Source organism: Hypomesus nipponensis, chromosome 4, assembly GCF_054491055.1.
Source record: "Hypomesus nipponensis isolate SF chromosome 4, ASM5449105v1, whole genome shotgun sequence".
Classification (NCBI taxonomy): Eukaryota; Metazoa; Chordata; class Actinopteri; order Osmeriformes; family Osmeridae; genus Hypomesus; species Hypomesus nipponensis.
Window position 1 is genome coordinate 10,372,185 of NC_140364.1, and position 24,487 is coordinate 10,396,671.

A 24,487-nucleotide genomic window follows, 5' to 3' on the forward strand; every position below is an offset into this window, starting at 1 on the left:
AATGAGACATGTTTCTGGTCATATGAAGGTATCAGGCACCTGATACTGCAGAGCTGAAGTAAGCAGGGAAAAACTGGATGGAAGGATACTGAGAATGAATAAAATCAGTTTCACTTCCCCTTTCTCAGTCTAACACTAATATTTTTAATATTTGACTGTGGCTAAACTAAAGGCTAATACAGACACCTGTTATGGCCTACCCCATGCAAAGTTTGACCATTAATTATGCATTACAGACTATTACATATAGACCATTTGACGTGAATGAGTAGTTAATTTTTCGAGACGAAATCTCTATACTAGTTTAATCTTTTTTTCAGCACTCATGTGTAGACAGAAAATTCATAATAGGCTAGGTATCTGGGTATATACACGTGCAATGAGGGAAAGTGGACAGTCGTGGCGTACGACATCTGACCTCCTCCCTTCCCCTCAATTCGTCCTCCTCCCCCCTCCTCTGCCCGTCTCCTTCACTCCCCTCCCTCCCTCTGAGACTGAGAATGCCCGTGTTGTACTGACAGGAACGATACGGGCTGAGCAGACATGGAGGCCCGATTAATGAGTGAGGCTCATTCCGACACGTCTCGGCTAAGCTAACATTGTCTCGGAACGGAGTCCGATTGTGCTTGGAGATATCACGGATACCAATTACTGTGAGGAAAAAAAGAACAGGGCGGGGAAGAAGAAATATAGGGAGATCCATTTCGGGTCTGTTGATTCAACGCAGCCGCCATTTTGTTGACAGTTCGTGTTTTTTATAACGTAGAGAGCGCTGCATGTATTATTTTATCTATATCTTCTTTTATTCGATGTAGTACAATTGATTATAGAGATATTGCAATGTAGTCTCTCGACTATAGGCTGAATTAATTGACTCGCGGGCGGGCAAAACAATATTGCATCGTTAGCCGTCATAGTTCTGGCAGAATGCTTGCACGAGTCGTTAGCTACTAGAATATGACGGGATAGGTTCTGTAGTCATCCCGTGATGTGACTGCTTCATGATGTATATATATTCCTAGAAACATTGAGTCTACCAGTTTATATAACATAGTTAAATGTGTTGTGTAGCTACACTTTGCAGCCACGTTGCCACAAATTTAGCTAGCTTGCTGGCTAAGTTATCTTCAGCAAGCTTGCCTAAATCATGATCGCTAGCCAGCCAAGTGCCATTGATACAATTGTAGCTCTAGCTTGCACAGCTCGGCTATAGCTATTGCCATTGGTTGAACGGTAGCTTGTTTCAAAATAAACGTCGTTCCTTCACAAGTGACTTCATAATCTTTAATTATTTTTTTTGCTGCGCGACTTAATTGGTATTATTGCCTGCTATTTCAAAGGAATTTACTGCCATAACGCCAGACAGGACAAGTTTCAGGTTTAGGCTCACAAGCTTTGTAGCTTTCCCCCGTAATCAACATTTATCCTCTGTCTCTGACAGGACGAAGGGTTTGGGGTCATAGCTTACCTTGATAACAAGCATGTTATTAGCACGATACGCTAATAGTTCCGATGAATGATGTTTGCGTGGATTTTAAGCAGCTCTAATATTGGTTACCTTTTTATATATAAATGGTGTGCTTTTTCTATTGCCAAATCGGAATGATATTTCACATTTCTCTCATCTCTGCGTTTTGGTAAATCAGCAGTTGGAACATAAATGCTGTGGCCACCATGTTGATACGCACCAAGGGAGGATTTCAAGCCAAATAATGTGAACGCCGTCTTTGGACTCAGATAAAGGTGAGTGGATGAATAATGTGACAACATTTGTTTGTAAATTCTAGATTATAACAGTCTACAGCTGCGTGCAAATGTGATTCATTTCTCTATATGTATCTTGGTGGTTAGTCTACCCCGCACCCATTATTAGAGCATTGCTCGTTTACACTAGGTGATTTTTTAGTTAACGTGTTTGATTCTTGATGCATTGCATGCTGATTGATGTCTTCAGTTTCACTTTGTCAATGGAAGGGCACGCTTTTGATAGCTCTATTTCAGCAATTGTCGATGCAATGTCTCAAAGCCTCAACAATCAACGAGAGACCTGTCTAGTTCTGTAGTGATGGATTTGTATTGCGTTTGGAACAGATAAGGTGCATGTAGAAAGATGTAGATTACAATAGTTAACTGGCTTGCTACTTCACAATTGCGCCTGTATGTGGCACCTATATACTTAAAAAAAGAATTGTGCATATATTAGTCAGCACTATGACTGAAGATGAATGAAACATCCTGCATGGTTCACTACACGTACAGTAGGTCCAGTACAGTACTGACAAGTGAACCCAGCGGGATGATAGGCGTGGGGGGGGGGGGGGGGGGTGGTGGCACGCGCTACTTCCCATGATGACGTCTGGCGTTTTCGGGGCTCCTTGTTAGGGCTGAGTCGTTTTTCTCATAAAATATTGCGTTTATTTTGAATCTGAGTAGAGATCAATGCATTACTACAAGTAAAAGGTATTTACTGATTTTATTGTTGTGATTGGCCACAGACAATAACCTTGAGTGAGGCTATGTTTTCTTTGCGGTAGACAAGATGTTGAACCAATTGATGAGCCTGCTTGCAGACGGCTTTAGGTATTTTGTGCATGCTGTATGGTTTCAGTATCCTACCACTCCACTGGCCAAGGGAAATCAGCAGCGATGAACAACGTGTGCAAAGTGAGGGGGGGGGGGTAGGGGAGGGGAGAAAGGGGAGGGGGCACATGAAGTTGTTTACTATGTTACCGTTTCACCATATTCTATTCCTTGATGTCATTCTGTCGGGGTGTCCCAGATAATCTGAATATCTATAACAATACGATTATGCATTATTTATAATTTTGTGTTACTTATCTGCGAATCTGTGAAGATTAACTGTCTGTACCTTTATCATGCACACTTATCCTTAGTAAAGAAAGGTTGGACACAAACTTTAGGAAGTCTTCTGGGATGTGGTGTGGTTAGATAACTAAAAGAGAGAAAAATGTCAGGACATTCGCATACCAGATGAAGGAGTCATTAATGTTTTGAAGATAGAACTGTACTGAAAGGGAAATGTTTTGACTCCCTGTCTGGCTTGACTCCAGTTTCATATCAATAGCTTGCTAACACAGAAGCATATTTTTGGCATGAATTGCTGTCCAATTAGATGAAGCACCAAAATTATTATTCATGTAGTAACACTTGAAGCCACAAGTAAGACACAAGAGAGTGATTGTCACCAAGTGAGAGAAGGACATTGAGGGAGGAGAGAAAATAGAGGGAAGGTGGGGATGAAATGTGTTTTCCATTAGTAGAAAGACGGCAACTTTGCTTTTGTCGTTAGTTTAAAGTTGCCTCCCAAGTGGGTGAATAAGAAGAGGAAAATAATAGAGAGGGGGAAAAAAAAGTAGTGAGGGGAAAAGGGGAAAGTGGTTGGAGAAAAGAGGGAGGTGTGATCTGAGTGTGGTATGTGTAACTGGGGGGGGGGGGGGAGTCTGGTAGAGTCTGAGGCGAAATGGAGTGAATAATTGAAGTAAACACTGAGATGTGGGTGTGGGTAAAACACAGGCCAGACTCCAAATCCTGGACCTCAGAAAGCAAACTACAGAGATTCCACAGAAAACGCCTCCTGCTGCCATTCTTGTGAAACGATAATCCTTAGTAAATAGCATCGTGACCTTCTGTAGACTAGTAGATCTGACTCGCTGACTGCTATTTATTTATGAAGACTTAGATGACTTTCTCTGAGGCACGCTCTCCACTAAGTGAGTCCTTTAGTGCTTTAGAGGCTGTCCGCATGCTTGCTCTCACGGGCGCTCATTGGCTGCTGCGGTGGGCCGGGAAAGGCGGCCGGATCCTCTGTCTCCCAGAGGACCCAATGTGCTGAGGTCACAGTTCTGAATCGCCTCCAAATGACTTCACCCTGCGAAAGCACCTGCTTGGGGCAAACCCGCATTAAATCACTCTTATTGGCTGAAGGGAGCGAACTATTCTCTTTCATTCGGTCCTAGAACACAATGAGTAACTTTTGCCGCACTAAACGTGCTGCGTTTTCACTTTTACTAATGCAGAAGTCTTTTGGGGGGTGGTTCATTTAGCAGTTTATCGTAAAGCATCCGCTGAGGTACGGGGTTGGGTGTTGAGCTCTGAGACCCTGGACGGTTGGGGGTTGTAGTTCTTAGGTGAGTTGGTCTAATTGGGTACTTGAGACTCATGACTACAACTCCATCCTGTCCCCAGGTAGACAGCCAGCTGTGTAAATATGTCACAGATTGTTAGAGCCTGTGAGGACGGATGTCTCCGTCGTAAAAAGTCACCTATGTTGAAGGACGGTTTCTAAGTAAACAGATGATAAAAAATGTTTCACCTTTGTGTCTCCTCAGCCATCATTAGCTCGGCTATGGGACCTTATGAAAAGCTTGTCCTAGTCTACGTTGGAAGTAGTTGAAAAGGCATTGTTGTTGCTTACGGTTTCCTGTTCTGGTGACGGTTGACTAATTTTGTTCATGTTTTAATCTTTTCCCTTCCTTGCACCCATCTTTTTTTTCTCCCTAGTTGAAGGAAGGAGAGAGAAGGCTGGATAGACAGGAAGGAAAGAACGCCACCATCAAACAAGGATTACTTTTCCCTTTCACCGTTATCCCCCCCCTCCCCTCTTCCCCTTTGCCCCATCCCATCTCCTTCTGGGACACTGCTTTCCCCTAAAAACTGTACCTGGTATCCAAAACATCCCTCCCTAGTCACCCCTCACCCCCTCAATCTCTGATGGATCAGAGGATTCAGGGGGGACCTGCGACTCCACCCCCCCTCCCCAACACAGCCCCTCCAGGGGAGCGAGAGAAAGAAGGAGGGGGTGGAAAGAAAGACGAGGAGGAGGAGAAAAAGAAGAGGGAGAAGGAGAGAGAGGGCTCCCAGACTGAGTGTGGGGCTGGAGGAGGAGCCTCGACGGACCAGCAGCAGCAGCAGTCTCCCCAGTTCTCTGTCAAGGAGACCAGCTTCTCCGAGGGCAATGTCAAGCTCAAGATCGGCCTGCAGGCCAAGCGCATGAAGAAGCCGCCCAAGATCTTGGAGAACTACGTGTGTCGTCCGGCCTTCAGAGCCACCGTCAGGCACAGCGGGCGAGGGGGCGGCCGCGGAGGCGGGGCCCGTGGAGGAGGGACCGGAGACGGGAGCCACCAAACTCCGAGCCCCCCCCATGGAAGGGACAGGGAGCAGAGTCCCTGCATGAGCAGACCCGCCCCGCCATCCTCTTCCCTCGCCGCCACTCCTGCAGCCCCTACACCTCCACCACCTGCTCCGACACCTCCCAGCACTATGTCACCCTCCCCAGTCAATGGGAGCGCTTCAGCTAAAAGGGTAAGCAGCACAGCATGTACAAACATTTTAATTCAAAACCCATATCCCTGTCAAACTGAAACCAGACTGAAGAGACTATTAGGAATTGCACAAGAGGCATCTGGTTCTATCCTATGCCAAAAAAAGTAAAACATAGTAAGCAATACTGAATCCAGCACATCGGTGAATTCCTTCTCCTAACTTGGTTTGATAAATGACCTCACACGCTCAATTGTTCTTTTTAAAATGATCGTATTAGTCTTGTGATTTTGTTCAACCATCTTTATCGCTTTTTGTGCATTTTGTGTTTTTTCCTGACCTGTCTCACGGTCCATGATGACCATCTCTGTTGCCCCCCCTCTTCTGCTTTTCCCTCTCTGTCTTTCCATCTTCATCTACGATTCTGTGTTACCGTGTCCTCTCCTGTCGTCCTCTCTGTGTGTCCTTGTGACGCCATCCCCCTCTTTGCCTCCTACCTACAGTCTCCCTTCAGAGCGATACTCTCTCTTCCTCCTCCCCATCCATCTCTCTTCTTGTCCTCTTCTTCCTCCGCTACTTCATCCCTCTCTCCCTCTCTGTCCCTGGTTTGACCCTCATAAGTGGTATTGAGCTAAGGGGAACCTCCCCTCTGGGCAGGGCAGAGAAGTTGCAGTGCTAGTGGACAGAAAATCTCGTCAAAGAACTGCGATTTACACAGAGATAAACAAGACTTCACTGGATTGCTTTTAAGTCTAAGTCCACCTGATTGATGGATCGTTTGCGGCAGATCCGATAGTTTCAATGTGGTTGATATTTTTAGCATTGGAAACCACATTTTCAGACAATTGGCTGTACACATGGTGACATCAATACATGTTCAATTATTAAATAAATCCTTGTCTGAGACTCTGGAAGTGCCTTATAAATTCTACAGTGGCCTCTATGGATCAAATGTAATCACTTGTCTTTTGTTGTCTCTTGCCAGGGTCTTCCAAAGATGGCTGGCAAGTCGGAGACGCAGAAGTCTGACACGAAAGCAGCGTCGTCGTTGGAGAGACCCCTCAATCTTCACCGCCCCTCAGCGGACAGTAAAACACACCCCTCCGGCAAGAAAACACCCACTCCTCAACCCAACGCTCAGACGTCCTCCTCCCCTCCCACTCCCACGCCACAGGAGACCAGTTTCGAGGGCATGCCCAAACCCCCACAGTACACCTACAGCGGCGAGAGTCAAAGGGAGAAAGAGAGGGCGACGTGTCCGACCTGGGGCACGCCCACCGTCACTGAGAAACTAGCCCAGCTCATAGCCACTTGCCCGCCCACCAAGTCCGCCAAGCCCATCAAGCCCCCTAAAATGGCCCCCTCGGCGGCGCACAGCAACTCAGGCTTCATGGCACCCACACCCAAGCAGAGAGACCGAGCTCTGGCCAACAGAGCCACTTACTCCAGAGCCCTCCACCTTGCTCCACCACCTCCCGTGTCACGTCCTCCTGGCCGACCATATGGCTCAAGGAACAAAGACAGTGTTTCTGAAAAGCTGTCCACCCCACCCAGGAAGGAAGAGGCAGAAGTGGTTGGTAAGTCTGGCAACAACAACAATACCAACATTAACACTCCAAACAACTACAACTCCAGTAACAGCAGTCGCAGCAGCAGCCCTGCGCTCACCTATGGCAACAGCCGCCTAGCAACAACTTCAAAGGAGAGCAATGACAGCAGCAACAATGGTGGTACCAAGCCATCGCTGCCACAGGCCCGTCTCGGTCACTGCCCACCACACAGCACGTCTTCACCCTCTCGCATGTCCTCGTCAGCCCCAGAGCAGAGGATGGGATCCGTTCACCAGAGCTCCCCTGCCTCTCAAACACACCAGGCCAGAGAGAACCCTTCCAAGGCTGAAGAGAGAGGGGAGAGGGAGAGGGAGAGGGAGCAGGACAGAGACAGAGACAGAGACAGAGACAGGGACAGGGACAGGGACAGGGAAAAAGACAGCCCTAGAGACTTAACCAAAAACCCTTCTCTATCAGGATCAGGGAAGCTGGAGGGGAAGGAGAAGGGGGCGAGTCAGTCCCTCCTCAGAGTGGAAAGGGGGAAGAGCTCAAGCCCTAGTAAGCGTAGTCCTAACCAGGACAGGGACCGTGACAGGGACCAGAACAGGGACGGAGAGAGACGGCCCAGTGGGACCTCCAGTTCTCCTGTGTCAGTAAGACGCACTTCCTCACCACTAGAGACCGCTGGGGACAGTTCTCCACTTCCCCTCAGGGACGAGTCTCCTGACTCGTCTCCAGACTCCCCACCAGAGCAGGACAGCAAACCCCTGAAGAAGCGCAGGGGCAGGAAACCCCGTTGGACACGAGTAGTCAACAGGAATCCAAGAATGGGCCAGGGCAGCCCTTCAGACCAGTGCAAAACCACCATGCCTTTATCCTCCTGCCTGGATTCACCCCCGCCCATACGCAGGCCCGTTGGACGGCCCCCGAACCCAAATAAAGTACACCCTGCCGCATCTCAGCTCTTCCCACCCAGGAAGAGGGGGAGGCCTAAGTCTAAGATGCCCAGGCTTGATGCCCCCACCCGTGGGCGTCCCCCCAATAAGCTGGTCCCTTCCAAAGTATTCTCCTCGTTACTAAAGTCTAAAGAGGAGCAGGACCCCCCTGTGCTTCACCCAGAGGTGGACTTAAACCCTCCCAAACCCATGCCCAGGAAGAGGGGGCGTCCAAAACGCCTACCCCCTACATTGCCACAGGAGGGTCAGCCCCCAACCCTGGCTCCTGAGGCAGGAGAACGGTTCCGGAATAAGGGAAATGGGCAGCTGATCATGAAGACCATCATAGGCAAGATCAACAAAATGAAGAGTGTGAAACGCAAACGGATCCTGAGTCAGATCCTGCTCGGCCCGGGATCAGGACCAGAACAGGACCCGGCCCGAGGGGCATGCAGCGGGGTGGTGGGGTCGGTGGCGACAGCCACCCAGTCCCTGTCTTCACTTGCGGCGTCCTTCGGAGGGAAACTTGGACCCCAGATCAATGTGAGCAAGAAGGGGACCATCTACATGGGGAAGAGGAGAGGCCGCAAACCCAAAGCATCGTCAAACCCCTCATCCGCCAATCAGACGCCTCCCCCCGAACCTTTTCTGTCCCCCAACACCACCTCCCCTCTCCACCACCACCACCACCACCCGTCCCAGTCCCACCAGCTCTCTGCCTCGGAGGTGTTCCCCTCCCCCTCGCTATCCCAGTCCAGTGGGGGTCACAGTCCCGTCAGCGACGCCAGCTTCGTCGAGCCGGGGTCTGTGCACTTCCTGACACACCCTCACTACGGTCTCTCCCACCACGGCCATCACTCTTTCCCCTTCCCACCCCCCACTTTCTCCGCCCCTAACCCTCGCACCCTCGGCCCCCTGGGTAGCACCTCTTCCTTGGCGATGGCCAACCAGAAAAAGTCCTCATGCCGTGGTTATCACCACCACCACCACCATTACAGGCAACACTACCACTACCGCAAGCTCTCCCCTCCAAGGCCCCTGCACCCCACCTCCCCTGCCCCTCTCAGCGAGCTGAAGGAGGCCACGCCCTCGCCAGTCAGCGAGTCCCACAGCGAGGAGACAGTGCCCAGTGACAGCGGCATAGGAACAGACAACAACAGCACGTCGGACCGAGGGGAGAAGGCCGGAGGACCCGGTGGGCTGGCTGGCGTGGTGGGTATGCCACCGGGCAGCGGGGTACTGATGCCCGGGGTCATGGGATCCGCCATGGGAGCAGGACTGGGGCTCAACTCCCGGGGAAGACGGCGGCACTCGTCCTCGGTGCTGCTGGAGCACCCCTCCCCTACGCCGTCTCCGCTAGGTGCGAGGTCGTCTCCCGACCCAAGGAGACCCCACCCGGCCACCCCAGCCTCCTCTCTGGTGAGCCACAAAGAGAAACACAAGCACAAATGCAAGCGCCGCAGCCACGGTTGCCCGGGATACGACAAGCTGAAGAGGCAGAAGCGCAAACGGAAGAAGAAGTACCTGCAGCTGCGGTCTCGGCGCCAGGACCCGGACTTCCTGGCGGAGCTGGATGAGATAGTTGTGAGGCTAAGCGAGATCAGGATAGCGCACCGCACACCGGCGCTCAGGCTGGGCAGCGGACTAGGCATGGCGGGGGCAGCAGGGAGGGTACCAGGAGTGGCTGGCCGGCCCGGCGGTGGCATCGGAGGTGCAGGTGGCCCCCCTCCGCATCACTACCTGCACAGGGACCTCCTGCCCACCATTTTTAGGATCAACTTCAGCGGATACTACTCCCCCCACCCTGCCTACCCCTGCGACTCTCTGCACTATGTCCGTAAGCCGGACCTGAAGAAGAAGCGCGGACGGCCCCCCAAGCTGAGGGAGTCCATGTCTGAGATGCCCTTCGTCCCTGGGCTGGGCTTCCCTCTGTCTAGCGGTGGATTCTACCACCCCTCCTACAGCGTCCCCTACTCTTCTGGGCCTCTGGGGCTGGGCTACTACCGGGGCTACCCCCCAGCCAGTGCCCTCTACCCCCACCCCCACCACCAGGCCCCCCACTCAGCCCCGTCACACCACTCGCACCACTCTTCGTCTTTTCCCCAGCCCCCTCCTGCCTCCTACATGCACCACCACCACCCATCGCACCTCCTCCTCAACCCCTCCAAGTTTCACAAGAAGAAACACAAGTACCTGGGAGGGGGCCGCTCCCCCGTGCTTTACCCGGCCATGTCGTCTGAGCTCTCCTTCAGCTGGCACCACAAACACAAACACCGACACAAGCACCGCGAGCGCTGCGCCGAGGAGGATGGTGATGAGGGCGGGGCGGCGGCAGGAGGCGCCGGGACCCGGGGAGGCGTGGCGGGGATGCCGGAAGGCGGGGGGCCGACTAGAGTGGAGCGAGTGGGCAGCAGCAGCGGAGGGATGGCAGAGTCCTTGCAACGCTGTAGGTTCGGACGAGACTCCACCCCCACCGCTGGCGCCAACAAACAGGCTGCCACCCCTTCGGCCAACTCGCCCTCCTCGTCCTCTTCGTCTTCCGCGGACAGGTACAAGAGGAAAGAGAATACGCTGTCTTGTTTGGGCCCCTCCAGACTAGCGCTGGGCAGTGGGTCCAGGGGTCACCACCCTGTCGAGTCCTGGTTCAGGATGGGGACCGGTTCTGAGGCCGACTACGCCAAGCTGTCCCGGAACCCGGCAGTGGGCCAGGGCGTGTTTGCCGACGGCCAGGCCGACGACCCTGCCGGCTGCTCGGACAGTGAGGATGACGAAACCCTCACGCCCACGGAGGACCCGGAGGACCCCGGTTCCCAGGAGCCCCCGCACCACACCAACCTGTTTGCCTCTGCCCTGACGCGTACCTCCATGAGGGGCGGACGAGGCCGGAAAGGAGGGGCCCCTGAGAGCGCCAGCTTCTCTCGCATGGAGAGGACACTGATGAAGGAGCGCTCAACGTCCGCGGAGAGGAGGGAGACGGGTGAGTCACCACTGCGTCGACGATGTGTATTTTTGAGTGAATTATTCTTTTAAAGAGGGAACGGTAGGGGTAAGCTATGGCATGTCTGTAGCACCTATTTATAGCTTTGAAAGTTGATTTCTGCCCACATTAAAATCCTTTGTGCACGGTGGAAATCAACCTAAATTGAATTTGACATTGTCAATGGTGACTAAATCGTGCACAAAAGAAATCCCAAAATAGTACTGCTTCTATTGCTTCTGGAATTCAGTGGTTCGAATGTTATTGGATAATGTCTGCTTAGTTTCAATGCTTGGCATCTAGGCAATACTGGCACAGCACCCGTGCTATTAGTTGTGGCATCGATTCCAGGGTGAGATATTCATGCAGTGACCCCCTCCGTCCAGCACCATATGGTAGACTGGGAACCGTACCCCTGCTGAATCTGTGAGCTCTATACCTCTGTGTTGGCCTGTCTTTTTACAGAGACACACAATCCCATCGTCTGTAGAGAAGGCATAGTGTTGCCCTGACATTAGATAGCCCTAACTAGCGATTAAAAGCTTGGCAGCAGTATCTCCCCCCCCCCCCCCCCCCCCCCTAATTACTTCAACTGGCCTACTTTATGTGTTTTTTGGATGTCCGGTTACGATTCTTCCATTTCCATGGAAATAATTGTGTTTCTGCGTGTGCTGCTGGGTGGTGTATAAGGCCCGTCTCTGCAGACAGATGTCAGTATCCAAAGCCCTCCCGCCCCTTCCTCCAAGTCTAAAGGCTTCATCTTATCCCTGTGCACACTGCTCCTGCTTTCAGCAAATACTGCTGAACAGGTAATAGTGAGCACCATAGTAAAGATCCAGCCTCCTCAACAAGCAGACTGACAGAGATGGATGGAAGTGTGTGAGAGTGTGTGTGTGTGTGTGTGGTTCCGGTGATTGTGCGTCTTTGCTCAGTGTGTGTGAGAGCGCGACGGCACGTTTAGTAGAGGTCCCCTGGTGAAGTAGTGTGGTGAGGTGTCCAACCCCAGCCCAGGGTAATCCTGGATTACAGCTCAGGACGCAGAGTCGTCCATCGGTCAGCGTGACTGCGACCTCGAGGTAGCGTGGAGTGGCAGAGGGTGGGAATAAATGCGCAGCACCATCAGCCTGGGAGGGAAAGAGGCGTCTGGAAGACGAAGCTTGTAGCTCCACGCCTAGTCATCCTTGGGTATTATTAGGAGTGTTTACTGTGAGAGGACTGGACAAGCATCTTACTGTCTTATGTAATGTTTACAGAGAAGATCAGGAGACTACAGTGGGGTGCATTGTGAAGTCAAAAGAGTGATGTTGAATCTTAATGGGCAGTGCTTCAGTGCTATGGCAATAAATGATCCAAACCGAACCACACTTTATTGAATTGCATTTTCCTTCTCTTTCCATCTCCACCCCTCTCTCTCTGTCTCTCTCTGTCTCTCTCTGTCTCTCTGGGTCTCTTTGTGTAGGTTCTGGGTCAGGTGTCCAGACACGAGGGGCCCACTCGGCCCCCGAGAGCCTTGAAGGCTCCCTCCTCCACCGCCAGCACCTTCACCACCAGCACCACCAACCTCTCTTCCACTCCCACGCCTCCCACTGCGGCCACACCTCCCCCTCCCCAGACTGCTGCTTGAACCCCTCCCCCCAGCACCACGCCCACCGGGCCGGGCCCCCCAAGCACAGCCTGCACCACGTCAACAAGATCCTGCGGGCCAAGAAGCTCCAGAGGCAGGCACGCACCGGTAACAACGTGGTGAAGAAGAGGGGGCCCGGACGCCCCAGGAAACACCCGCTGCCTTCCCCGCCCCCCTCGCCCCCGCCCCCTGCCGAGGCGGCCCCGCCCAGACACCGGGAGAGAGGGGGCTCAGGTGGCCGAACCTGGGAAGGGGACACGGTGACGGATGCCATCGAGTCAGTGGTCCAGGGCCAGCGTAGGAGGTGCCAGAAGAGGAAACACTGGGATAGGGAGGGGGACGAAGAGGAGGAAGAGGAGGAGGGGGAAGGAGAGGGGGAGGAAGGGGAGGAAGGAACGACGGACAGAGAGGAGAACCTTGGTGGTCTTGGCATGAGGTCCAGAGCTGGAGGAGGAGTTGGAGGAGGAGGGGGAGGAGGAGAAGGAGTCTGGCTCACCCAAGATGAGATGCACTGCTTTCGCAGGTAGAAACCACAGCACACCAACTTAATGGTGGCCACAGATTCATATGTGGTGGGCTTCACATCACGTAGGCACTGACGTTTTGGATTCCTGCAAACGCTAAAACCTCCATCGGCATTGCTAATATTAGAACATACCAGACGGTTATAGAGAAGAATTAATCAACCCCCCGTCATCACATTAACCAGAATCATCTTTCTATTTCAGTGCCCTGGAGGGGAAGCCGGATGGGCCTGCATCCCCTGAACGCCAAGAACCCGCCCCCACAGAACAAGCTCCGCCCATGCCTATAACAACCCAACGGGAGAAAAGAGCAGCCAGGCCTCCAAAGAAGAAGTTCCAGAAGGCGGGACTCTACTCTGACGTGTACAAGACTGCAGAGTGAGGATCCTTAACCTGCACACACATCGAAAAAAAAAAAAAAGAAAAAAAAACAACAAACGAAAGTCTTGACACACATTCATTGATATTACACATCCACACATCCATATCGTCCAATTCATTGGTGCATCTTTTCGTTGTCCTCTGGGGGCACTCTCAGTCCACGCAGCCAGCTTCTGCAGCTCAAGAAGGAGAAGCTCGAGTATGTACCTGGGGAACACGAATATGGCCTTTTTCCCGCCCCCATCCACGTCGGTGAGTCTTTCCCCCTTGCTCCGAGCCCCGTCACAGTCGAGCTGAACACTTGCCACACAAACTCCCAGCTATTTCCAGATCGGAGCTACTCCTCCTCCTATTAACCCATTCTCCGTCTCCAGGGAAGTACTTGCGACAGAAGCGCATCGATTTCCAGTTGCCTTACGACATCTTGTGGCTGTGGAAACACGACCAGGTGATCCGTCTCACTGAGTGCTCATCCCCTTTCAAGCCCAGAGAAGTGTAGCTCGATAGCCCCCAGGCTTATAAAAAGATCAGTCTCCATTTCAGACACTTGTTGTGAGATGTGGTTACTAAGCGCTTGTTGTGTAATGTGGTTACTAAGCTCGTGTTTGTTTCTGTTCCAGCTGTACAAGAGGCCTGATGTGCCTCTTTATAAAAAGATCAGATCAAGTGAGTACTTTTCCCGTTCCGGCAACCTCTTCTAGACATAACGTAGCACCTGCATGGTATTCATCTGGTCTGATCTCCTGCCCGCGTGCGTTTTGACCTTGTTGAACCCTGTGTGATTCAGATGTGTATGTGGACGTCAAGCCTCTCTCCGGGTACGAGACCACCACCTGTAACTGCAGGGCCCCTGAGGAGCAAGAAGAGAAAGGCTGCCTTGACGAGTGTCTGAACAGGTGTGGACCCCAGTTAGCCTAGCATTGGGGCTAATCAAGCTGAGTCATGATCCATTTAGTAAAAACTGATGTTTTAGTCATGCCGCAAGTTCCTACGATATTGGAAGCACCATGCAACAACATAGCTACCATGTAACGGTGTATTAGCCTGTGTGCTGGAAAAAAATCTTGTTTTTCATTAGAGTTAGGAGTGTGGTCATTTGAATATTACGTACTCACTTGATATTACGGAAGTCAGGTGGCTGAGCGGTTAGAGAATTGGGCTAGTAATCCGAAGGTTCGATTCTGGCCGTGCCAAATGACGTTGTGTCCTTGGACAAGGCACTTCACCTTACTTGCTTCGGGGGGGAATGTCCCTGTACTCACTGTGTCGCTCTGGATAAGAGTGTCTGCTAAATTACGTAATGTAATATGCTTTCTTTGAGGCTATTCACAAACCATTACTCTTGGTTGAGTGATATTGATTGACGCCGTTTGTCCACATCACATACGCCTGTCCCTCCAACCCCCAGGATGAGTTTTGCAGAGTGCTCCCCCAGCACCTGTCCCTGCATGGATCAGTGTGACAACCAGCACATCCAGAGGCACGAGTGGGTGCAGTGCCTGGAGCGCTTCCGCGCCGACGGCAAGGGCTGGGGCATCCGCACCAAGGAGCCCCTGCGCTCCGGCCAGTTCATCATCGAGTACCTGGGAGAGGTGGTCAGCGAGCATGAGTTCCGGTAAGGGATTGACCCGGCCCGAAAGGCTTTATGGATATCGGTATTGATGTCTAGGAGTGGTGTCTTAATTTGCCTCCCCCGCCCCATCCCCCTCCCCTCACAGGAGTCGTATGATGGAGCAGTACTTTGCCCACAGCGGCCAGTACTGCCTGAACCTGGACAGCGGCATGGTGATCGACAGCTACCGTATGGGCAACGAGGCCCGCTTCATCAACCACAGCTGCGAGCCCAATTGCGAGATGCAGAAGTGGTGAGTGGGCAGGCCGTGACATTGGCAGTCTCAGTCCCAAGTAGTCCAGACACGGACTCGGTTTTCTAATGCTTTAGTGTTCCTGGTAAATCTGTCCCCTGAAGCCCCAGGCAGTCATTCGTCTGGGTTAGTCACGATAGCCTGATGAGATCACCCTGGCTTGTCTCTGCAGGAGGCTAAGTGCTTTTAAACCATTCTACTGAAATAAACCAATCGAGTGATCTGCGAAGCGTTTCAGCCCCTGGTTGCCCTAAATCCACAATCAGCCATCATCAGTCCAAGATCCTGTCTGCCGTTTACTTAGAACAATAATGCCCAAGGAGACACACACACACACACACCATTTAACCCCTGTGGGCCTGAACTCAGACCATTAACAATCACTGAGACCCAAGAGTCACCACACCTGCCACCCCCACCTCCCGTCCCGCACAGCGAGGTTGGTAATCTAGGACAGCGCCCTTACCAACGCTCCGTTGGGGCGCGGAGTGCAGCGGGGCCGGCCCCGAAATAAGATATACTTACAGGGATGGGTAGAGAGGAAATATTTTGAGCAGGAAAGTGTGGTGGACTTGTGAGCCATCCATCTTGTCAGCGAAGAGCGATTATGCGTAGTAGGACCTCGGACACAGCTGTAGTGCCCCGAGACAATGTGCTGAACTGGCTATTTCCCGTCCTCACACAGAGAATAAATGAGAAAACTTGTCAAAAAGGGTGCATGTGTAGCATTGCGGTGTGCCACTTAACCCACATGGCATATAGAGTGTTCTTCAGCACGTGAGCTGTGCATGCCCCAGCTCAGGTCTCACCACATGCTCGTCTCCCTCCCCCAGGTCTGTGAATGGAGTGTACAGGATAGGACTGTTCGCCCTGAAGGACATGAACAGCGGAACGGAGCTCACCTACGACTACAACTTCCACTCCTTCAACACAGAGGAGCAGGTGACAAACGCCACTGACATGTTGACTTCTGCCCAGCTTTGAGATCTTATTTTTTTTAAATATTGAACACAATTTCATTCTCCCCCCCCCCCCTCCTCCAAATCTCTATCTCGCTACAGCAAGTGTGTCAGTGTGGCTCCGAGGGCTGCCGGGGCATCATCGGAGGGAAGAGCCAGCGAATCAACGGCCTGCCTGGCAAAGCGGGCGGGGCCAGGCGACTGGGTCGACTCAAGGAGAAACGCAAATCCAAGCATCAGCTCAAGAAACGAGTGAGTAAAGAGGGAGAGTGAAAATGTGTCCCACTTGCACCATGTACAAGATTTGATGGAGCCAGACATTTATATCAGACTGCAGTTAGTTTTTTTCCAGTGTTGTGGCTATCAAATGCTATCCACCAGAGTTTGCAGTTCAGTCAGCGGCTGTCTCATTAAACAAAGAGCTCTTCTGCTCAGCTCCAGTGGAATCTCAGGTTCTGTATGTATATAGGGCATGAGTGTTTAATGTCTCTAAGGAGCTCATTGTGGGCCGCATGGTTTCTAAAAGAGAGAAAAAAAAGTGACACAAAGGACTTAAACACTGAGAGGAGACTGTGTGACAGACGACAAGAGGATCAGCTTTCATCCACCTCTAACTCCCTCACTTTCCTCTCTGCTTTTACTCTCTCTCTGTCTCTCTCTCTGTGTGTCTCTCTTTCTCTCTCTCTCTCTCTCTCTCTCTCTCTCTCTCTCTCTCTCTCTCTCTCTCTCTCTCTGTCTCTCTGTCCAGGAGGAGGAGTCAAGTGACAGCAGCAAGTTCTACCCTCACCTACTCATGAAACCAATGTCGAACAGAGAAAGGTGAAATATAGACACACACACACCTACCACACAGATTGTCAAACACAATCTGGGTCAACCCGCACACCAACCCACACCCAGGGGTAACGGTGAGACTGTGCCGTGTCTCTCCCAGGAACTTTGTTCTGAAGCACCGTGTGTTCCTGCTGAGGAACTGGGAGAAGATGAGAGAGAAGCAGGAGCTGCTGAAGAGAGAAGGCGAGCGAGAGCGAGAAAGCAGCCTGTCCATCTACACACGCTGGGGATCCAACGTCATCCGCGACGACGGCAACATCAAGTCAGGTGTGTGGGTGTGCGGGAGGGAGAGAGGGAGGGAGGGAAAGAGGGAGGGAGAGAGGGAGGGAGGGAAAGAGGGAGGGAGAGATAGAGGGAAGGATGGAGAGGAGGGATGGAGAGGAGGGATGGAGAGAGGGAAGGAGAGAGGGAAAGAGAGAGGGAAGGAGAGGGATGGAGATGGGGATAGAGAGATAAGAGTTTTGCATGCAATATTGCGTGAGCGTGGCTTGGAACACAGACTCAGTGGCCGTGTGTGTCTCTCCCCCCTGTTCCAGACGTGTTCCTGACACAGTTCTCGGCGCTGCAGACGTCCCGGTCGGTCCGCACGCGGAGGCTGGCGGCGGCCGAGGAGAACACGGAGGTCACGCGCACCGCTCGCCTCGCGCACATCTTCAAGGAGATCTGTGACATGATCACCAGCTACAAAGGTCTGTGTACACACACACACTCTCGCACACACGAGCCAGCTGTTGTGGATCACACACACGCTTTTGTAGATGATATACTGTATGTACACTACTCAAACATTATACAAACACACATACGCTGGTGAACACAGTCACCAGCCTGAGTTTTAACGAATGAAAAAGAAGTTTATTCTGAAGTCTGTGGTGTAAGGAAACTTAAGACCTAAACAGTTACAACAGGACTGGGTTCATGGGCCCGTGACAACCACAAAGCTTGGCCCATGCTGTCACACAGTGGAGTTGACTGCAGTGTTTCATATAACACACAGACACGAGAAATAAGCAACAGCTGGCCAGAATTGAACTTTTCTTCATCTTCTTGCTTCAGATTCTGCTGGTCAGACCCTTGCTGCTCCCTTGGTCAACTTACCCTCAAGGAAGAGGTAACCCAGCCATGTCCTTAATACATTCCTACATACTGTGCACCTATTCACATCGGTCAGTGCTTGAAATGGGACAGTTCAAGCCTTCATCCATGTCTTCTAAGAACACATCATAATGCATTTGTAGGGGAATCTCAAAGTGCTACATGTTTTTTTTAGAAAGCTTTCACACAAGATATGAACAGCAATAGCAGCAGTCTCCTCTACGATCGTCTCTAACACGCGTGTGTGTTTCTAAAGGAACTCGCAGTACTATGAGAAGGTGTCAGACCCACTGGACCTCAGCACCATTGAGAAACAGATCCTCACAGGCCATTACAAGACCGTGGAGGCCTTCGACACTGACATGCTTAAAGTGTTCCGCAACGCTGAGGTGGGTCTCCCTCCCCCTGTCCCTCTCTCTGTCTCTCTCTCTCCCTCTTCCTCCCCCCCCCCCCCCTTGAGAGGAAGTCTTCAAACCCTCCAGTCCCTCTCTCACACACCACACACACTCCCTGGCCCTCCTTGATTTACATTTGTTTTGTTGGGTAGCTGTTTAAAGCAGTGCCACTTATATCCTCTGAAGAGTACTCGAGCGTGCCGTTGCTGAAGTTTGAAGTGGATCTTCTGTCTGGAAAGGGACTCTGACCCTCTCTGTCAAAACCACTCTGGGTTTGTGAAGTACCCCGGGGGAACGTGCGTCGCTTCAAAAGTTTGACTCTGATTGTAGCCCAGCACTGCGTGAGATTCCACAGGCTTTGTTCTGCGTGGCTGAGAGGAAGTTTCTTTGTTTTGCGCCGTGTCGACTGGAGCTCGCCTCAACCTCCGCCGTTTCCCCGCCCTCCCTACAGAAGTACTACGGCCGCAAGTCGTCGGTGGGGCGCGACGTGTGCCGCCTGAGGAAGGCCTACTACAGCGCCCGCCACGAGGCCGCCGTCCAGATCGACGAGATCGTGGGCGAGACGGCGAGCGAGGCCGACAGCTCCGACTCCCAGGAGCGGGACCACGGGCACCATCACCACCACCACCACGGAGGGGGCGGGCCGGGCGGCCACGACAAGGACGACGACGTGATCCGCTGCGTCTGCGGCATGTACAAGGAGGAGGGCCTGATGATCCAGTGTGAGAAGTGCCTGGTGAGTGGCCAGGCCTGGGGACCCTCCCTCAGCAGGGAGGCGGGATCAACTCACTGGTAGTTTCATCCCCATGAAACGTGCGTGTGTGTGTGTGTGTTTCAGGTGTGGCAGCATTTCGACTGCATGCGCCTAGAGACGGAGGTGGATCACTACCTGTGTGAGCAGTGTGAGCCCCGAACCGTGGACAGGGTGAGTGAAGTGTGCCCCACCCCTCCCTCCTTTTGACGCTACCCATCATTACATAGCAGTTATGACACCATTGCGCTGAAGGAAAACATCTCAATTGTGACCAAAATGTATCATGATATCCATCGTCGTGTTATCAACCACCACTCCTCATCTTTAAACTTCCTGTTTCCTTTTCACTGGACGTCGTACAGGAAGTTCCCATGCTGCCCCAGCCCAGCTATGCCCAGTCCGGCTCCATCTACTACATATGCCTGCTCAGAGATGAGCTGCTGCTACACCAAGGTAACCGTGGCAACCTCAACCTTTGGCCCAAGCACTTCCAGAAGAAATAAAAGGGCTTAATGATGCTTTTATGGTACCATGGCAGCAAACAGCCTCGCCCGTCAAGTGCCCTTAAGTAAACACTAACTGGCCACATATCAAGTATTCCATGGCGTGTTCCTCCATGTGTGGCACAGCCTTTGCATGCATGATCTATGTGAAATTGTTAGTGGTGTTAAAGATATCTCCTTTTTCTAACGCCTGCATGTGACCCCGTGTAGGTGACTGTGTGTACCTGATGAGGGACAACAGGCGCACGCCAGAGGGACAGCCAGTCCGCCAGTCCTACCGCCTCCTGTCCCACGTTAACAGAGACAAGCTGGACATCTTCCGCATTGAAAAACTCTGGAAGAGTGAGAAGTACGTTGGTTTTTATTCCAGAAAATGATATACCGTAGATGTATGATTCTGGCTTGGGTTCATTCAATGTTGGTCGTAGTATCCATTGTTGGATTCTTTCTCTGACTGTCTTTGTTGCTCTTAAAGGGGGGAGAGGTTTGCATTCGGCCACCATTACTTCCGCCCCCATGAGACGCATCACTCTCCCTCACGGCGGTTCTACCAGAATGAGCTGTTCCGGATGCCTCTGTACGAGATCATCCCCCTGGAGGCCGTGGTGGGCACCTGCTGCGTGCTCGACCTCTACACCTTCTGCAAGGGTGAGACTCCACTCGCGCCTTCTCTCCTCTTGGTGGTCTCTCACGACCACCCATTTCCTGACGGACACCTTCACCGAATCACTGTCAAAGTCACTTGTGCAAGTGCACACTCGCTCACACTTCTAGGATCAGGCCCGGCAGTGCGACCCTGTTGTTGACACACGGGAGTCGACGTGATCTTTGTGACCCCTGACCCTGTGGGTTTGGTCCCTGCAGGTCGGCCGAAGGGAGTGAAGGAGCAGGACGTTTACATCTGCGACTACCGCCTCGACAAGTCGGCCCACCTCTTCTACAAGATCCACCGCAACCGCTACCCCGTCTGCACCAAGCCCTATGCCTTCAATCACTTCTCCAAGAGGCTCGCCCCAAAGAGAGACTTCTCGGTAAGCCAGAAACGGTTCTCAGGCAGGCCGGGGGGAATGGGGACAACCCTACCCTTTTTTTTAATTTTATTTATTTTAATAACAATATGTTAATGGTGTGACTGAACTCTGTTAGAACTTGATTCATCTGTGCCAATATAACTCTTGCATGTCCCATTTGACAGTGGGTGAATTGTGTTTTGGTTTTTCTTCTTCTTCAACATTCCACCAGCCGCACTACGTTCCTGACAACTACAAGAGGAACGGGGGGCGCTCGGCCTGGAAGAGCGAACGGCCCAAAGGGGTGGGAGGCTGTGACGAGGAGGCTTCCCCTGGCCAAAGGGCCGACGACTTCCGCCCGGAAAACGAAGACGGGCTGAGAGGGGAGGCCGCCGCTGAGCCGGTGCCCGAGGAACCCACGCCCCCGCCCGCACCACCCCAACAACCAGAACCGGCAGAAACAGGGGAAGGAGAAGAGGATGAGGAAGAAGAAGAGAGCCGGGAAACGGAGGAGCACAGGGAGCTGGAGGAAGGAGCGACAGAGAGGGCAGGGGAAATGCTGGAGCTCCCATCCTCTTCCTCTTCATCTTCACCGCTGCACCACGCAGGCCTGGGAAAGAGGGAGGCACAGAGAGACAGACTGAACAAGATCCTGCTGGACCTGCTGCACAGAACACCCAGCAAGAATGGTGAGGGAACAGGTATAGTGGCAGAGGGTCAAAACATCCGAGGCCTGTTTTTGGAATGATCATTTAAAGTAGGATTTCAACCGTTCGTCATACCTCACGAGTGGTGTAGTCATCTTTACCTTCAGTGGCCACCACCCCCCACCACGCTTCAAAAACATTTCCCGAATTATTTGAACCAGTTTGAAGGGTTTTACAAACCATGTCTAATAGTTCCTCTCTTTTCTGTGAACAGCTATAGATGTCACCTATCTCCTAGAGGAGGGTTCAGGGAGGCGGTTGCGCAGAAGGACGCTCGGATTTGGGGATTTTGTGGGGAGGAAATGATGTCGCCACACACCGGGCCAGACGAGCCAGCGCCTTTCACATTGTGTGGGAGTGCAAACACAGAGAGCCAGACTGTAGTAATAGGAGAAGATGCCATTTCGAAAGACGGGGGAGACCAAGATGTCACCAAGAGATGGAAGTTCACCACAGAGGGGAAAGCGCTCCTGAGACCCCCCACCACCCTTAAGGCTCAACTCTCCCCCAGACCTGTCATCTGAAATCTTAAACTGGACACAGCAAAACTGAGGAGCGGATCAAAGCCGTGACACCAGTGACGATCAACAGTTTTTGGTTCCCACTTCTCAGGGGAGAGGACCCAGGCTTACTGAAGTACGATGCAAAAGTGTTCCGTTTCTTTTTTTTTTTTACTTTTTTTTAAATTTTTTACATAGGATTATGTATGTACCCCATGCACTTAAATGCATTGAACAAAGACGGCTTGTTCACTCGTGAAGGACAATGGCTGAGGTGTTGCTATGTCGACAAACATGGCTAAAGGTGCGACCATGAGTCAGTTCATTTCAGTGAGTGGCGAAAGGAGAAACGTGGTACTGAGTGTGGCCGTAAGACACGGTCATTGACTCTCTTATGGACCTTTTTTTTCTTCCCCTTTTTCTTTTTTTCTTAAGACCATCAATTGGGAATGAGAATACTGGAGACTGGCGCCCTCTAGTGGGACTGGGTGATAATTGGAGAACCTCAACGTTAGCCACATGAGAACTGTACCTTCACAGAGAAGGCTTAGGAGTGACATAGGAGGTGCAGTGTATGCATACACTGTGCATACACTGCCGATGAACTAGGAGAGAAGCTAGTAGGAGGTTGGTCAACTGCACTTTGGTACCAAGGAAATCTTAAGCTCCCTGTTATGTATCAATGAGACACTAACTCTCTTACAGTATTGGATGATGCAGTCTGAAAAGCAAGTTTATAATAAGTATCGTATATTATCTTTTTCTGTCAAACTGTAGTAAATACTTTTAGGAACAGTGAAGGACCGGGGAGTTGTGTTTGCTAGAGAGTGGCTGGTGTTTTTTGGGAAGATAAGAGTGTTTGAGCGCTTAGTCAGTCAAAGTGTCTTGTTCAGTTTGTGAGGCAGTCAGCTTCGCCCCTCTTTCTAAAGTACCTGATTCACCAGCTTAACTAAACCAGGCGGCGGAACACTGGCTCTTACTGTAACGCCTTAGAACGCCATGGTCCCCGACTGCCTTGCGTGAGTGTGTGCGTGTGTGCGCACATTTGTGTGTCTGTATCTGCCAGAATTCTTGAAGATATAAAAAAATAAAAACAAAAAAATTAAGGGCTCGATGGCAATTAACAGTTTAAAGAAAATTATGAAAACAATAGGTAACATGAAATGTATCGTGATGGTCATATTTTCTTATATTCTGTGGGGGTGGGGGCTATATCAGAAGGGATGGATTCTAGTTTTTTTTTCCTCTTAATTGTGTTTCTGGTTGCCATGGAGAATGTTTTAAATAACTTGTGAAATTTGATGAGATTTTTCTTAAAGCCTCTGTGAAAATGGGGCAGTCAGAGGTCCCATCTAGATAAAACTGACATACAAATGACAAGAATGAGAAAGAGAGGGGGGAGGGGGGGAGGAAGTTGTACAGTGCCAAGTTATGTATATACAGACTGGGATTACGTGAGAAATGTCTCCAAAAGCAATATCTTGATAAAGGATTTTGTGTATTATTGTATTGTACAGGACTCAGCCCTATATGTATTATGATTATTATAATATTATAATTTCTGCCATTTGTATTACTATAATCAAGACACTCAAGCTTGGAGGAGAAGGAAGTGGAGTTTTTGTCCTGTAAATCGCACCACAACTGTCCTAACTGAATGACATAAAAACTTAAACAAAAGAGTTTTTGTTGCCTAAAAATAAATTGATCTAATGTACTGCATGAGCAAGAGGAATGTCGACCAGACTTCATAGAAGGCATTGGGACATATCAGTGACATTGAAAGAACATCTGTCACTGTATTAATATTAATAATAATATTATTTCTTTTTGAGGAGAAATGTGCTCCTCGATTTTTGCTGCAAAGTGTTGAACACTAAAAAAACAAACCAACATAAAAATGTTATGATATTTTGAAAGACGACAGATGTAAGACTGTCAACTCAATATCATGTTCTTACTTCTTTTTTTCTTTTTTTTCTCAAAATATGGTTGTTTTTTTGTGATAGCGGTCATAAATATGATGCTTGTACTTGTATTTGTGTGTTTTGTGTGATTTGTTTAGTTATTTTTAGACAATCACAAAATAAGATGCAAGCATTGTAAATGGCAGACTGGCAGACATTTTGTGATGTGTACAGTTTGTCAAAATTTCTTCCACTCTCGTTCAAAGTTTGTAATTATGATTCTAAAGTCATGAAAATGCTGTTGGTTTTTACTTTTTGTTTTATATTCTATTTGTTTTTTGTTTGTTTTTTAATAAAAGCACTACATTATTGTGAATACTTTGGCGGTGTTGGCTTTTGTCTTAATTATGATGAGTTTACATTTGAAAATACGTTTTATTCTCATTAATTTGGCTTGACAATACTTGGAGACTGCAACTGGCAGGCCCCATGATAGTACTATCTTGAAAAATAATAAATGAAAAATATGAAATGATAAAGACCATATATGCCCTCACCGACCTTCTGCTTTCTGTGACCTTCTGTGTAAAAAATTGTTTATATTTTAAGGATTGGAAGGTAACACTCGGACTGTTAGTAAAACGATTTGAGTCACAACTTTACCCCATAGCATTTTGTCACGTTGTT

General features: G+C 50.7%; 1 protein-coding gene across 5 annotated transcripts; it reads left to right on the forward strand.

The window, feature by feature from the left end:
• The first annotated feature begins 495 nt into the window (after nucleotides 1-495).
• ash1l (ash1 (absent, small, or homeotic)-like (Drosophila)) lies at nucleotides 496-24,176 on the forward strand. 5 transcript variants are annotated; one of them, XM_084696366.1, is made up of 27 exons: nucleotides 496-562; nucleotides 1,647-1,743; nucleotides 4,522-5,322; nucleotides 6,266-10,742; nucleotides 12,202-12,889; nucleotides 13,095-13,268; nucleotides 13,429-13,523; nucleotides 13,646-13,719; nucleotides 13,892-13,937; nucleotides 14,059-14,167; nucleotides 14,680-14,886; nucleotides 14,990-15,136; nucleotides 15,970-16,078; nucleotides 16,198-16,347; nucleotides 16,844-16,914; nucleotides 17,030-17,196; nucleotides 17,466-17,618; nucleotides 17,986-18,040; nucleotides 18,281-18,413; nucleotides 18,871-19,155; nucleotides 19,258-19,344; nucleotides 19,536-19,626; nucleotides 19,887-20,025; nucleotides 20,152-20,324; nucleotides 20,541-20,707; nucleotides 20,919-21,387; nucleotides 21,608-24,176. In XM_084696366.1, exons 3-27 carry the CDS (start codon nucleotides 4,732-4,734, stop codon nucleotides 21,697-21,699), a joined length of 8,949 nt encoding a protein of 2,982 aa, XP_084552492.1. In that variant the 5' UTR covers nucleotides 496-562; nucleotides 1,647-1,743; nucleotides 4,522-4,731; the 3' UTR covers nucleotides 21,700-24,176. The 5 variants fall into 5 exon arrangements, with proteins under 5 accessions (XP_084552492.1, XP_084552490.1, XP_084552489.1 ...); XM_084696364.1 differs by having other exon boundaries at nucleotides 501-708; XM_084696363.1 differs by having other exon boundaries at nucleotides 501-653.
• Nucleotides 24,177-24,487: the final 311 nt, after the last annotated feature.

Bases quoted from the DNA above. Each gene is read 5' to 3' on its own strand.
- ash1l (XM_084696366.1), top strand. From the start codon at position 4,732: ATGGATCAGAGGATTCAGGGGGGACCTGCGACTCCACCCCCCCTCCCC. The intron at 13,938-14,058 runs GTGAGTACTTTT...TGTGTGATTCAG, and splicing joins TTATAAAAAGATCAGATCAA to ATGTGTATGTGGACGTCAAG. The intron at 17,197-17,465 runs GTGTGTGGGTGT...CCCCTGTTCCAG, and splicing joins CGACGGCAACATCAAGTCAG to ACGTGTTCCTGACACAGTTC.